This window comes from Lycium barbarum, chromosome 6, assembly GCF_019175385.1.
Source record: "Lycium barbarum isolate Lr01 chromosome 6, ASM1917538v2, whole genome shotgun sequence".
Lineage (NCBI taxonomy): Eukaryota > Viridiplantae > Streptophyta > Magnoliopsida > Solanales > Solanaceae > Lycium > Lycium barbarum.
This window is the reverse complement of record NC_083342.1, coordinates 9,042,904-9,056,964: the sequence shown is the minus strand read 5'-3', so window position 1 is coordinate 9,056,964 and position 14,061 is coordinate 9,042,904. Positions and strand designations below refer to the sequence as shown.

Below are 14,061 nucleotides of genomic sequence, written 5' to 3'. Positions count from 1 at the left end.
GGATTTGTGCATTTCCGTTAAAGACATGAATATATTTAAAAACTTTAATGATGGGAGCATTATTTTTGACCAAAAGATATTTTTAGCAATTTCCCCAAAGTAAAGAGATATTTTTGATCCTTTTCCCTTTAAACTATTTTTGATAGTAAAGGGTAGGGAAAATAGCCTTTTTAGTCCTTATGTTACTACCTAATTGCTTTTTTAGTTCCTGTATTATTGGACTAAGCAGATAACCTCTAATTAAACAATAGGGGTGATTTTAGTCCCATAGCTACCAGAACTCACAGACCTAAACGGATTTTGACTGATATTAAATATACTTTGGGTATTTAGCGTGTTTCAACCCAAGTTAAGAATATATAGAAGAAAAATAAACCCAATTTGTCAATTACTACTTTCTACCAGTACTTACAAGCATTTATTCTCAATACTCTCGCGTGTTGCAAAGACTTAAAAGAACCCGTTTGGATTGTCTTATAAGTTGGTCAAACTAGCTTATAAGTCATTTTAAATTTATTTGAGTGTTTGATAAAAATAAAAAACACTTTAAATTAAGTTAAAAAATGCTTAAAATAAGTTAAAATCAAGAAGTTGTTCAATCCCAATTTAATTTTTTTTTGACTTAAAAGCCATTTTGATTTGACCAACAACTTTATCCTTTTATCCCTTATAGTTTCTGTTAATTTATACTGCCCTTACTTCTAAAAAACCCTCTAAATATTTTTATCCAAACAAGTAACTGTTTATTTATAAAATAAATTTCGCTACTTGAAACTATTTAAGCACTTATATTTAAAATTCCAATGGGCTCTTTATATATATACTGTATTTGATAGTTGTTCAAAAGTCTCTAAACACAACTACTCTTTTGATGAAATTAGAGAAAAACTGAGCCGACAACTAAAAAATTGGAGACAATAAATTCGTAACCTTGTTCCTTTCCTGGTAACTACATATACCTTCCTTCCCTTTTTTTTTTTTTTTTTTTTTTTTTTAATTATATTCGAGCTAAAAATTATATCAGCATTCTGTTTTTTTCGATTATTTTATGGTCTTCAATTGCATAGATAATTTTAATTCTGTGGGTGTTTATCATCTAATATTGTATTGGTTCCATTGAATTGATAAGTATGTTGAGAAAATAAAAATTGAGGGCATAAGTTGCTTTTTTTTTTTGTGTCCAGAAAGATAGTGATGCAAGAAAGTGGTTTACCCTTCTTTTTTGTTGGTCTATCTGTTTGTGTTCGTCGGAGCAATGGTAAAGTTGTCTTTATGTAACTTATATATCATGGTTTTGAGTCGTGGAATCGTTACGCTAAGTAGCCAGGTCAGCAAAAAATATAAAATTTTTGGCTTTTTTTTTTTCGTCCCAGCTCGAGTGGAGCACTAGTAAAGTTGTCGTCATGTGACCTATAAATAAGAGTTTCTAGTGAAATCAGTCATCAATGCTTGCTAACGGCCAAATAAGTAGCCATGTCAGCAAAAATATAAACTTTTAGGCTTTTTTTCGTCCCAACTCGAGTTAGTTTAGAAATAGGGACAGTTTTAACAACTTTGATATCAGTGAGTTCGTTTTTGGTCGCAAAGTATAACAGAGGTTAAATGTAAAACCATTTTGTGAAGTAGAGGGGTAAATTTGATCTGTTTTCCTATATTGATTGTAACTTTGTCAAGAAAACTTAGAACTCTTGCGAGCAACTCTTGCGAGCATAATGACGATGTTCTCTGAATATTGTAGACATATTCACCAAGACCTTGTTGTTTCCTGAAGTACATACACATGTACACAACTTGTATGCAATTGTCTGCACCTGGTTGAAGGTTGTTAGATAACTATGTAAGTAAATATTCTTAGATTTAGTATGTCGTAGAGGGTGTATTAAGTGTTACACATCAGGTAAATGTAATTATGTACGCCAAATTTGTGAATATAAATAGATACGATCTTTGTTTTCACGTGTTCTTCCAATCTCCAATTTATTTCTTGCGATGTTTCTCCTGTTAAGTTCTGTTTATTGTATGAAAGGTACTGCTGAAGTTAGATTACAAAATTTTGGAATTTTCTGTTTTGCTTTGCTGCTGGAAGTGTAAAACTTGATAATCCAAGTAATCCATCTTTTATACATGTGCTGGAATGGGTTTCTAGCATTGGAAACTCAACGGTGAACTTTGGCAGCTCCATATTAGAGGAAAATTTGAAATAGAGGTAGGAGAATTGAAAATGGATATTAAATGTCTCTTTCTGGTCTGATTTTGTAAGTTAGGTTAAATTACTTTCTTTTTGTCAAAAATGATTGGAACTTGAATAAGTATTGATTTCCTTGGCAGAGAGTGCCCGTGTCTTAAGCAACTTCAAATTTTGAATGAATTGAACATTTTAACCTCCTTGATTTGACCTGGTGCGACCATAGGCGGAGAGCTAGGGTACCTCAAGGGGTTCATCCGAAACCCCCTTCATTGAAAAAGTTACACTGTGTATACAGGGTCGATATTATGCTTATGCATATATAGTAGATGTTGAATCCACTTGGCTTCTTCGTATAGTTACTTGCTTATATTTTGGATCCCCTTAGTGAAAATCCTGGCTCTGCCACTGGTCCAACTACTAAAAAGTTGGTGCTTTAATGCAGAGGATTCGATCAATGACCCATACAAGTAATTAGGATGACAGATAAGAGGTGTGAGGTTTGTGGCCATGAATCCTTTGATGATGGCGGTGATGGATTCTTCTATTGCTCTCGTTGCGGCTCTCAAGTGAATGACATCATTGACACTGGTGTTGATGAGGACGACCTATTCAATCCAGAGGGAATGTACTCCGCCAGTCAGCGCCGTAAATATACTAAGGTCAGTCAACCTGAACCTCAGGTAAAACTCTCCCAGCATTCGGAGAATTTAAAAACCGAAGATGACTATGACGAGCATAATGGAGATGATGGAGTTGGGCCTGCTGAGCCTAGTGATTTTGGATCGTCTCAAATCTCTTTGACTTATAGAGACTATTATTCGGCGATCCGGTTAAGGTATGTTATGGGGGTACAAGTTATGATCCAATTGCAGTGCAAAGCTCTGGTGGAGAAATTTAACGTAAGCCCTCTGATTTTTGGGCTTGTTGGGCCTATTTGGTTGAGACTATTGGCACATGAAAAGATTATGAATGATGAGTGGGCGGACAATGTCATTCACGAATCAGAGTCTCAAACTCAAGGTATTATTTAGATTATCTTTTTATACACAATGGATGTAAAGCAGGATAATTTCATTCAGTTCTTGTTTCTCTATGATTTGTTAACAACCGTTAATTAGTCATGGAAGCTGAAGGTTTATCAATGAATTTTAGCCTAGGATTGCACGTTTAACTAAAGTAAATACGCTTGTTGTCACTTGCATTATATTGAGACACAACTTGTGAAGTGCAAGACTAGTAATTCAGCATAGCTACTTGGTTCCTAATGGGCAATCATATGTAACGAGAATGAAATGTTCTTCTAGGGTGTTGGTCCTTGTTTTTTATTTAATTAGGAGTATATAGCATGAAGGAACAAGATGTTCTGTCCTCCCTTATCTTTGGTTCATGATATGTAGCTGGAGTTATGACAAACATCTGAATCATATACTTTGGCAAAGTGGGTTCATTAAGTTTTCTATATGTCTTCAGTAAGAGAAATCAGTTGGGTGTGAAACTATATGATATTCTGCTGGTTGAGTTTCGTTCCTATACTCAACTTTCCTTTTTAAGGCCCTAATTCCGGTATTTATTGCAGGTGAAATAGAACTTTCTCAGCCAACTGGCAGCAATAAAACAGAACCTCACAATTTACTAGGAAAGCGGGCAGTAACCATATGGCATAAATCTTTGAGCAGCATGATTCCGTTACCTTGTTCTCTGGCTATCTCTTTTCTTGTTTGTCACGTGGCAAGGGAAGCAATCTTGCCAACAGACATATTGAAGTGGACGTTAGAAGGAAAGCTCCCATATTTTTCTGCTTTTCTTGAAATAGAAAAGCAACTGGGACCTCGTTCAAGGTCCTGCCCTATCAGTACCAGTCGTATGTTCAGGCCTATCAAAACTATCACCTTGCAAAAGTTAGAGTCCCTTGCTGCCTCCATCGCCAGGAAAATAGGCTTGGAATTGCCTTCAGTGAACTTCCATGCTATAGCTTCCCGTTATCTCAAGCACTTATCGCTTCCTGTTGAGAAAATTCTTCCTCAGGCATGCCAAGTGTATGAGTGGTCTATGCCTCCGGAGTTGTATTTATCAGATAACAAGCTCAGGCTGCCGTCTCGTGTTTGCGTGATGTCTATACTGATTGTGACAATGAGGATTCTTTATGACCTAAATGGCGGAAAATGGGAATTGATTTCATCTCGTTTCAATAATTTAGCGTCTGCAGATGAAGACGATTCTGCTTCACATGGTTCAGATCTTCATGATAGTACATCAGATATGAATAAATATAATTACGATGCTTTGAAACTCTTGAAGATTCTTGAAGAAAAATACAATGAGCTCAGTGATACATATGGTAATTTCAAGACATTACATTGCTTTTTGGATACATGTTGATAGCACGGGGTTCTAAGTTGCACTGCTTGTTAATTGTTTGAATTTATAATTTCTTTTTCTTGTTTTCTTGTTGCTTGTTTAAGTTATGTTTTCTTTTTCTTGTTTAACAGATTTTTCAAAAGATTTACAATCATATCTTCTGTACTGCAAAGATGTGGTTTTTGCTGGACTAGAACCTGCTTATGACGATCATGAAGAAGAAAGGATAATAGAAGATTTATGGGGCTTCTATCAAAGCCATAAGGTATTCTACTTTCCCCGTGATTAAGGTTGATTTATAATATTGAACCCAAATCAGTAAAACCTTGTCAATATGTGATAGGATGGCTGTACCTATTAACAACCTTCAAAAATCAGCAAGTCTTACTTTACTGACATATCTGCCCGGATAGAAGTTAATTTGGCTCTATTCGACTTGGACAACTTAAATAACATGGTGAATTAGGTGGAAATCTATATTGTTTTTATTGAATAGGATATTTTTGTTTTTACAGCTAGTCTATTCTTTTTTACCTGATTCTTTTCTCAGAAGTAATTGATTTCATTGCTGGCATCCAGAAGATGCATAATTAGTTACAAAAGGTGTGTACAAAAGTATGCTAGCCCAAGTACAGATGTAATACTGCCAGCTCCAAATTCAAAAAGCTATCAGGGAAATCCACGGGGGACAAAAGAAAATCAACTATATAAACACTTAAGACATCTAGCTTTGAGCTTAGGTTGGCTAGTTGATAGTCCATCAAAACATGTTCTATTCCTTTCATTCCAAATGCTGCAAAAAATGGCTGCAGTTATCATCATCCAAATCTTCTTGATGGTGCTGTCAACTTTCCTGATAGTGTTTAACGTTACCTATCTGAGGACCAAAAAGTGTGAGGAACGTATTCCATAAATCTGCTACTTGGGCACTGCAAAAACAGGTGGCTATGTGATTCTGCTGCTCTTTGACACATATAGCGTCTGTTCACAATCTGAATCTTCCTTCTAGCTAGATTTTCCTGGGTTAAACAGGCTTCATAGATTGCAGTCCAGCATGAAGCAAATGACTTTAGGTGGAAGTTTGATCTTCCAGATTGACTTCCAAGGCCATTGGTCAGTGATAGCATTTTGGTATATTGCAATTTTGCTTTGCTCTAGTCCTAGTTCTGTCCAACATCTCAGAATAGTTTGAGCTGTATGTTGTCTGCGGATGTAAATTATTTGCTTATTCAGAAAGAACCTACCAAACTGAAGACTCAACCTTGGACCACAAGGAGCCAATTTGTTTTCTTTGTAGGACAATTGAAGTACTGATTTATTAACAAAAGATAGTCTTAAGCCCGTACATAGAATTAGTAATACAGAAGTGAGTAGATTCTCCCGTTGAGTTTCACTAACAAGTTAGGATCGTCTACAGAATTTACATTGCACCAGTACATGACTACATGTTTTGCAAACACCGAAACTTCACAAAAGATAAGGATTTTTGTGTGTTTATCCAAAAAGATCTGCCGTTTCTATCAGTCCCAACTGTCCACAAGATACAGAAAGGAATGACATTCCATTTCTTTGACGCACGCAACTTTTTTATGGAGTCTGCTTCTGCAGTTGCTAGAGCAACAACCACCTTGCGTCCCGACCTTTTCGACTTTCTTTGGCAAGGAATAGGAAGGTACCTCTAACAGATTTGCTTATTCTTTTCCTTTCCTGGGCTTTTCTCCCATGCTTTCCATTCGTCAACAGCCAACTAACCCATTTAGACAAGTCTTTCCCTGCTCCTGTTGACTCTGCATCTACCAGCTGTTAAGTGCGTGTTTTACATTTCCAGGCATCACCTGCATAACCCCAACGGATTAAATCAATGCTGAAATATTGAGTTAAACGCACTAAATTATGTTGAACCACCTAAACAAGCATGAATACGGAGTTCTGTTGAAGTAACTTAATTTGTAGTTAGTGTACTTATTAACTGACTTTGCCTGCATCACTGTCGTTTTTACCCGTTTGGTATGTTGAACATTCACCTAGTTTCTTCTTCTCTTTATTCATGGGGATTTATGTACTTATCTTTTTGTTTAATATTTAATAGTTGAATTTTGTTTCAATTTTAAACAAGGCTGGCAAAGCATCAGAAGATGGGAAAACAGACTCCCATACTTGCAATGGTTTTCACCATAGCGGATCCAGTCATGGCTATAGCAGCACACCAAAAGAAAGTGAGAACTTTAGGGACAGTGGATGCAAATGCAAAATGTCAAAGGATGACGCTGATTCAAACACAGTTAATTGCTCGCAATGCGGCTTGGAGGAAACCGCGTTGAGGCAGCTGAAAGAGGATATGAAAGAGAATCGATTTGTTTATATACCACCGAGGAAAAATGTGAAGAAGAAAGACGGCTACATCAGATACGCTAGAAAGAGAGACGGGGCTTTTCTTTATGCTGTGCATGCTGATTATTACATATTACTTCGATCTTGTGCTAAGGTTGCACAAGTTGATGTTAGGACTATGCATGTTGGAGTATTGACTTTTGAGAGAAGATTGGAAATGCTAGAAAGAAGAATAGATTTTTGCTTATGTAAGAGACTTCCCGATGATTTCTGTGAATTTTGTCGCAATGAGTAATGAAATTCATCATTTTTGAGCCAATTGCCGTTGTGGAAGATTTGGTTTTGTTGTCCATTACAAATGTTATTTTAGTTATTTGCTCTTTTCAGGGAAGATCAGTAAAAAATAACATAAGAGATCTGTAGAAATAACACAGGAGATCAATGTAGAGGCATTTTCTTTCATTCCGATATTAAATGAGCATATGAGGTCATTCCTCGAGCGGATTTGAAGCTTATTGCTAGTTTTAAATTCTCTTAGTCGCTTTTGACTAATTGAAATATTGTTAAACTCTATTAGAGATGATATTTTCATGGGATGTTTACGGATATATATATATATATATATATATATATATATATATATATATATATATATATATTTTAAATTATAAGTTTTCTGCGTTTTATTCGTCTTCCAGCAAATTACACAATAATCTGAGGGAGCTTACAAAAAGTGATTTACTCCTCCCTTTTCAGCTTGAGGTTAAACCTCCTATTTTGAGATGATGTAAATGCAAAAGAAGAGCTTGAGTACTTGGTCATACATACATGAAACCAAGTATCAAGATTACCATGTCTACTTCCTATATATGGACACTTATGATCCTATCTATCAAGACATTTAGTTTAGCAAAAATGGATTGTTGGGGAGTACTCTGTCTTTTGTCTTATTATAAATCTTTCTTATAAACTATCATTCAGCTAATTCTATACTATCCGTAGATAAACTACTAGCTATGGATACACCCAATTAACTGTTCTTAAAGTGATAACCAAATAACTTACTACACATAACGGGAGTATCACATTATTATTAGTTGAGATTTAAAGCGAGTTGATTGCTCATCTGAAAATCTTGACCATATATTATGGATCAAATAAAGTACATGCACATTTATCTATTAATTAAATAGTTGCCAAGGACTCGGGATGATTTTGTAGTCCATTGACGACATCAAGAGGATGCAAAATAACAAAAGTTCACATATAAAAGAGAACAGAAATTTGTTCCCGAGTTATTGCTTATTTCTTTTTTGGTTCATGTATATTTGACAGAGCATACTTGATCAAGATCAGTCCACAACTCATAATTCTTTTAATATCCCGAAAATCCCCGAGAGTCAATGATGCATGATTTGAAAATCGGGAACAAGCAGTCCTCCTTTCTACTCTTCTTTTTGTCTGCAATAAGGTCTGAATTCGTAAAATGAGCCTAATCCATACATCACGCACTGCGCTCTTGCTTAAATACCGTACTTACTTTTCTATGCAACCGGTTTGAATCCATGATGTGTACCTAATCCACACATCACACGCTGCACTCTCAATGTTAGACCAAAGCCCTAAGGCAACCCATAATTAACTCAAATGCCAGAACAATTACAGGATCAATTGCCATGCTAACAACCTGAAACTAGAGAGCATCTCAAGTAGAATATCCAGCATCTACTAGAGTCCACGAAGAATTCCATAGGTATAATGCAACCATCTATTAACAGTATAACAACTACCAAGATATCATTCAAGGTCTCAAACTAAAACTTATCAATTGTATTAGACATTTCACCTCGTGTACACTGCAGACTGACTTCTCTCTCCTGCAAAATTGTACACTATAAAGTTTCTTCCAATATTATCTAAATGGTGTTGCTACCATCACCATCTTTAGCTACTCTAAAAGGAACTCTATAGTCTTATTTCTAATTTTGACCGACAAAACGAAGGCCTGTGCGAGGCAGCAAGGTATAGCTCACTCTAATTCAGAAGGTATACTTAAAAATGGCACTTGTTGGCTCCAAGCATACTAAAAATTTGCTGGCCCTCTCAATCATGCTGGCAAATTAGCTTGTCTGAATATTTTCAGCGGCAGCAGCTGCTGCTGAAACTGCATCACTGAAACCCAATTTCTGTAACTCGTTTAAGAAACCATCCATATCGGCAGCACCTATTTTATATGGACTGTGAGCAGAGCCAGGAAATGAACCATTAGTTACTTCTTCCTTGTATTCAAGAAGAGCTTTATTGATAACATCTCCAACTTGCCCAAACTGCTTGCAGAACTTAGGAGTAACCTGCAAAAGGTTTAGACAGTTTTTGATCGGTTCATGGAACATAGTTCAGATGAAGAGCACTCAGAGTAAGAAATAGAGAATCGGCTTCGGAGTAAAATTTGTTGTACTAACCTTGGCGTGGTGCGGGTGTTGCATCATCCCAAGTAGATCGTGATAAACTAGCACCTGCAATTTTTAGGACATGCGATTAAGTAACCTTAAACCGTCAATCCTAATTGCTCCAAATGATTTTTCTACTGCTGAAGAGCTATGTTGCTTGGACTCTCCAAAAAGTTGTCGTATCCGTGTCAGATCCTCCAAAAATGCACTACTTTTAAAGGATCCAACATGCACCCGACGGGATTTTTAAAGAGCCAGAGCAATATTGTTGGAGAATGAAGATATTGACAAAGCATGCAAATATCGTGACAGAAGAAATGAAGTGGGAATGTCATCCTCCATAAGTGGCTTCTAATTATGACCACATAACTTAAAAAATCATACTATTGTTATGATAGATGAAATGAAGTTGCAATGTCATTCTAGGTAGATCACTCGTCACCACAAGTGAGACAAACATAGATAGCACAACTACTTCCAGAGATCCACCAGACACTTAATCCAACAGCAGCAGCATATTTTTTATATAAATCCGTTAACTCTAGAAATCTAAAAGGTTTTGCAAACATGTACTCCTACTGTCCAAGTTTCTATTTGAGTTGTTCCATTTTCATATAAATACAATAAAACTTCAACTTCCTCTTCAATTTGTATCTAACCATAATAGCTAACTTGAATTGAAAAGAACAGAGTATATAACAATTAGGATAATTTTAAATATGAAAATCAGATATTGGAGAAAATTTGATGAATGAATAAGAAACAAAAAGAACGAATTCTCAAGAGCTAAACTTTTGGAGTTCCAATTCTCAGTGAGTTACGACTTACGGAAAGTATTACTTTCAAGCACTCCTGGTTTAATTTCTTAAGAATTAGCACTTTTGGTCCCTCGAACTGATAAAAAGTTTCTATTGAACAAAATTAGAATAAAGCATTTTATTACCACAACATAAGTGAAAAAGAATGTAGAAAATGCAAAAAAAAATAATAAAAAAAAAAAAATATATATATATATATATATATATATATATATATATTGGAAAGAGCATGTTATTACCACAACATAAGACGTAAAAGTTCAAGGATCTCTGAACCAACCTGACCACTGCAGAAAGGCCCAGCGCCAATTCCGATAGTGGGGATGTGAAGAGCAGATGTTGCTGCTGCAGCCACAGGTGCAGGCACACATTCCAAAACAACAGAAAAACACCCTGCTTCCTGCAAGGCCATGGCAGTTTCCACAACCTGCAAAATTCATTAAAAAAAGAAGAAAACAAGTATAAGTACACACCTTAATCATACGAGTGATATACCCTATCAGCTTTTTATAGGTATATACCTTGACTGCACTATCGATGTTTCTGCCTTGAGGCCTAAATCCTCCAAGAACACTGATGGCCTGAGGTGTTAATCCGACATGCCCTATTACAGCAATCCCGGCTTCAACAATAGCTTTGGCTGCTGTAATTCTTGATGGTGCTCCACCTTCCAACTTAATCGCGTCCATTCCTCCTTCCTTTAGAACTCTTACAGCTGTATCAACTGCCTGCTCAAAATAAAACAACACCAACCCATTCAGATTTCATTAAAACTTAACAAGAAAGGACCCATTGCCCCAATATGTGCAAGCAGCAATCATCAGAATGCAAATGCGAGCTCTAATTAGCAACATCCTCAAACATTTGAATAAAAACAACAACAACAACAACATACTTAGTGTGATCCCACAAGTGGGGTCTGGGGAGGGTAGGATGTATGCAGGCCTTACCTCTACCTTTGTGGGGAAGAAAGGCTGTTTCCGAAAGACCCTAAGCTCAAAGAAAGGAAAAGTGAAGGAAAGAACAGAAAAGAAAGTGAAAGGAACATAAAAGTACTTCGAAGCAGATACAAAAAGTATAGCAGTAAAATAGCAAGATACAATGCAAATGTTCAACAGATGGTAATGCACATCCTCAAACATTTGAATAAGGCTGACGAAACAATACATTCAAAAGTTCATTTTCAGAGGCTGTGTTTTAATGCAGTTTTTCAACTTAGAAGAATCCTTCACTTTCTAAATAGGAGTACTTACAATTTCATCTTTATATATATAATCTGCTTTAATTTCTAGTGATATGTTCAACAAAGCAGCAAAATTTGTTAATAGTAGTTGAAACGAAGAACTAACCATGCAAGAAATATCGAAGTCCTTCAATTCAACTAGAAACAGTGAATAATCAAACTAGAAATTTTTTTACTTCAAAAGTTAGCAATTTTACTTCCTCAAGAGCCAACAGACAGAAACCCCAATAGAATTATGATTAAATTACTTTGATTAACAAACTACAACAAAATTATTAGCACAACATTACATGAAATAAGAAAAATGAATGAACCACAGTGCAACAAAAACTAGAAATCAATCAAATGACGGTTCTTGAAATTGAGCTACATATGAACACTTGAACATTATAATCAGAAGTTCAAAAGAACTGTTTTTGGGTTCCCATTTATTCACTGGATATGTCTCAACAACTAGATTATCAAAGACATAACCAACTGACTATCGCAAATGATAAAGGCATAATAATTTAATAGCAATGTCAGTTTTGGAACAATTTGACCTAGAAATGATCACCTAATGAGTACAGGACTCGTGATTACCAAAAGAATAATCTTCATTCTCTATTCTCTTTCTTCTTTATCCAATTTGTCACCACTCCGAATAAGTAACAACATAACATCACATGACAAGGAATTACATTATAGTATAACACAAATAACAAAGGCATAATAAAGCTCAATTCAACTTTCAATTCTTGGACAAAATTGAGCAACAAATCATCACCTAATTAGAACTAGACTCTCCTAAGCACCAAAAGAACTCTTTTTTTCTCCTCGTTTTTCTTCATTCTTTATCCAATTTATCACCACTCCAAACAAACAACAATGATACCATAAAAGCATAAAAATCAGTCACAGCAACAACTCTTATCTAAAATTGAACAACAAATGATTACTTGTTCCATTTAACTTATATACATTGACATTGTAAATTTTCACATTATCCGTGTAATTTCGTCTATCGTATCAGGTTATTCTTCTATTCTCCAGTTACCATATAAGGTTTTCTATGAATAGTTGCACAATTATCTATGATTGTAGCCCAATGGTGGAGCCAAGATTTTCACTAAGGGGATTCAAAATACAAAGAAGTAAACATATGAAGAAGCCAAGGGAATTTAACATTTACTTTACAACAACAACAACAAATACGCCTCGCTGAAACAAGTTGAGGTCGGCTATATGAATCTCCACTTCTTCATTTAAGCTCATTTCATATCCTCATCATATTATATATACATAAAGTGTAATTTTTATTCAACGAAGGAGATTCGGATGAACCCCTTGAGGTATCCCAGCTCCGCCCATGATTGTATGTGAGTTCAAATTTTGGTGAAAAAATTACACAAAAAAGTAATGAACCTCTCTTTTGGTTTCCCGCCCAGTGTCCAGTACCCACATTGGGCCCAACCAAATCCGGATTTGTGCCGGAAAGTTTTGCATCGGGACTAAAAAGCTTCCTAACAAAGGTGACTCCATACCCAATGCTCGAAATCGAGACCTCTGGTTAAGGATAAAGTAGTACTAACAAGTTACCACTCAAAAAAGTAATGGCAAAGCAGTATTAAGTTAGGGTCGGCTATATGAATCACTTCCTTCATTTAAGCTCATTTCATATCCTCAATCATACTATATATACACTAAAAAAAAATTGACATTGTATATACAGTGTAATTTTTTTTTTTTTCAGATGCGGGGGACTCGAATGAACCCCTTGTAGTATCCTAGCTCACCCACTGATTGTAGGCGAATTCAACCTTTTGGTGAAAAAATTGTTTTTTTTTTTTTTATTTCCCATCCGGCGTCCAATACCCCAATTGGCCCCACTATATCCGGGCTCGAACCCGAAATCTCGGATTAAGAATAAAAGAGTAGTTACCACACAAAAGAGGAGTAACGAACTGTTACCTGTTTAGTACTAGACTCATAAGTGCCAAAAGGCAAATCACCAACAAGAAGAGGTCTTTTAGCACCTCTAGCAACAGCTCTACAATGAACAAGCATTTCATCAAGTGTAACAGGCAAAGTAGTATCATGTCCATGAACAACCATAGATGCAGAATCACCCACAAGACATATATCTATTCCAGCCATATCAATATGTACACCTGATGGATAATCATAGCCTGTCACCATTGTTATTTTTTCACCTTTCTTGTACTTTTGCCTAAGTGTTGTAAGGGTAATTCTTTGATTTGGGTTTTGGGGTTTTGGTCCACCATATACTGTGTTCTCTGGTACATTACTCAAGAATTGAACTTTCCTAAAATGGGTATGTGTAGCTTTTCTTAAAGAAGATGAAATGGTTCTTGAAATTGAAGGAAAAAACACCATTTTTTGAATAAAGTGTATGTTTTGGATTAGCCCTTTTTTTTAGTATGTTCTATATATTTATATAGTGAAAGCAGCCCTTTTTTGCGCCAACCTAAGATGACTAGAAAACTATCAAACATCTAGGGTGTGTTTGGCATGACATAAAATGTTTTCCAAAAAAATATTTTCTCCAAATAAGTGATTTCTTACACATTTTTTTGTGTTTGGTAAGTTGAAAATGTCATTTTAATAGCATTTTTATATATTGCAAGTAAAATATTATGAGGTTTTTGAGATCGGAGTGTAATTTCTGGTGGT

At 35.6% G+C, this 14,061-nt stretch overlaps 2 protein-coding genes across 6 annotated transcripts; one reads left to right on the top strand and one right to left on the bottom strand.

The window, feature by feature from the left end:
* The first annotated feature begins 788 nt into the window (after nt 1-788).
* On the top strand, nt 789-7,510 carry LOC132600708 (TATA box-binding protein-associated factor RNA polymerase I subunit B-like). Of its 5 annotated transcripts, none has more exons than XM_060314033.1 (5): nt 789-945; nt 2,631-3,208; nt 3,765-4,526; nt 4,678-4,811; nt 6,663-7,510. In XM_060314033.1, exons 2-5 carry the CDS (start codon nt 2,665-2,667, stop codon nt 7,170-7,172), a joined length of 1,950 nt encoding a protein of 649 aa, XP_060170016.1. In that variant the 5' UTR covers nt 789-945; nt 2,631-2,664; the 3' UTR covers nt 7,173-7,510. The 5 variants fall into 5 exon arrangements, with proteins under 5 accessions (XP_060170016.1, XP_060170020.1, XP_060170019.1 ...); XM_060314037.1 differs by lacking the exon at nt 789-945 and adding an exon at nt 1,007-1,258; XM_060314036.1 differs by lacking the exon at nt 789-945 and adding an exon at nt 1,007-1,327.
* Nucleotides 7,511-8,633: 1,123 nt separating this feature from the next.
* On the bottom strand, nt 8,634-13,826 carry LOC132600707 (3-methyl-2-oxobutanoate hydroxymethyltransferase 1, mitochondrial-like). Its single transcript, XM_060314032.1, has 5 exons — nt 13,339-13,826; nt 10,667-10,873; nt 10,426-10,572; nt 9,340-9,393; nt 8,634-9,228 (listed from the first exon to the last, which is right to left on the bottom strand). Exons 1-5 carry the CDS (start codon nt 13,762-13,764, stop codon nt 8,998-9,000), a joined length of 1,065 nt encoding a protein of 354 aa, XP_060170015.1. The 5' UTR covers nt 13,765-13,826; the 3' UTR covers nt 8,634-8,997.
* Nucleotides 13,827-14,061: the final 235 nt, after the last annotated feature.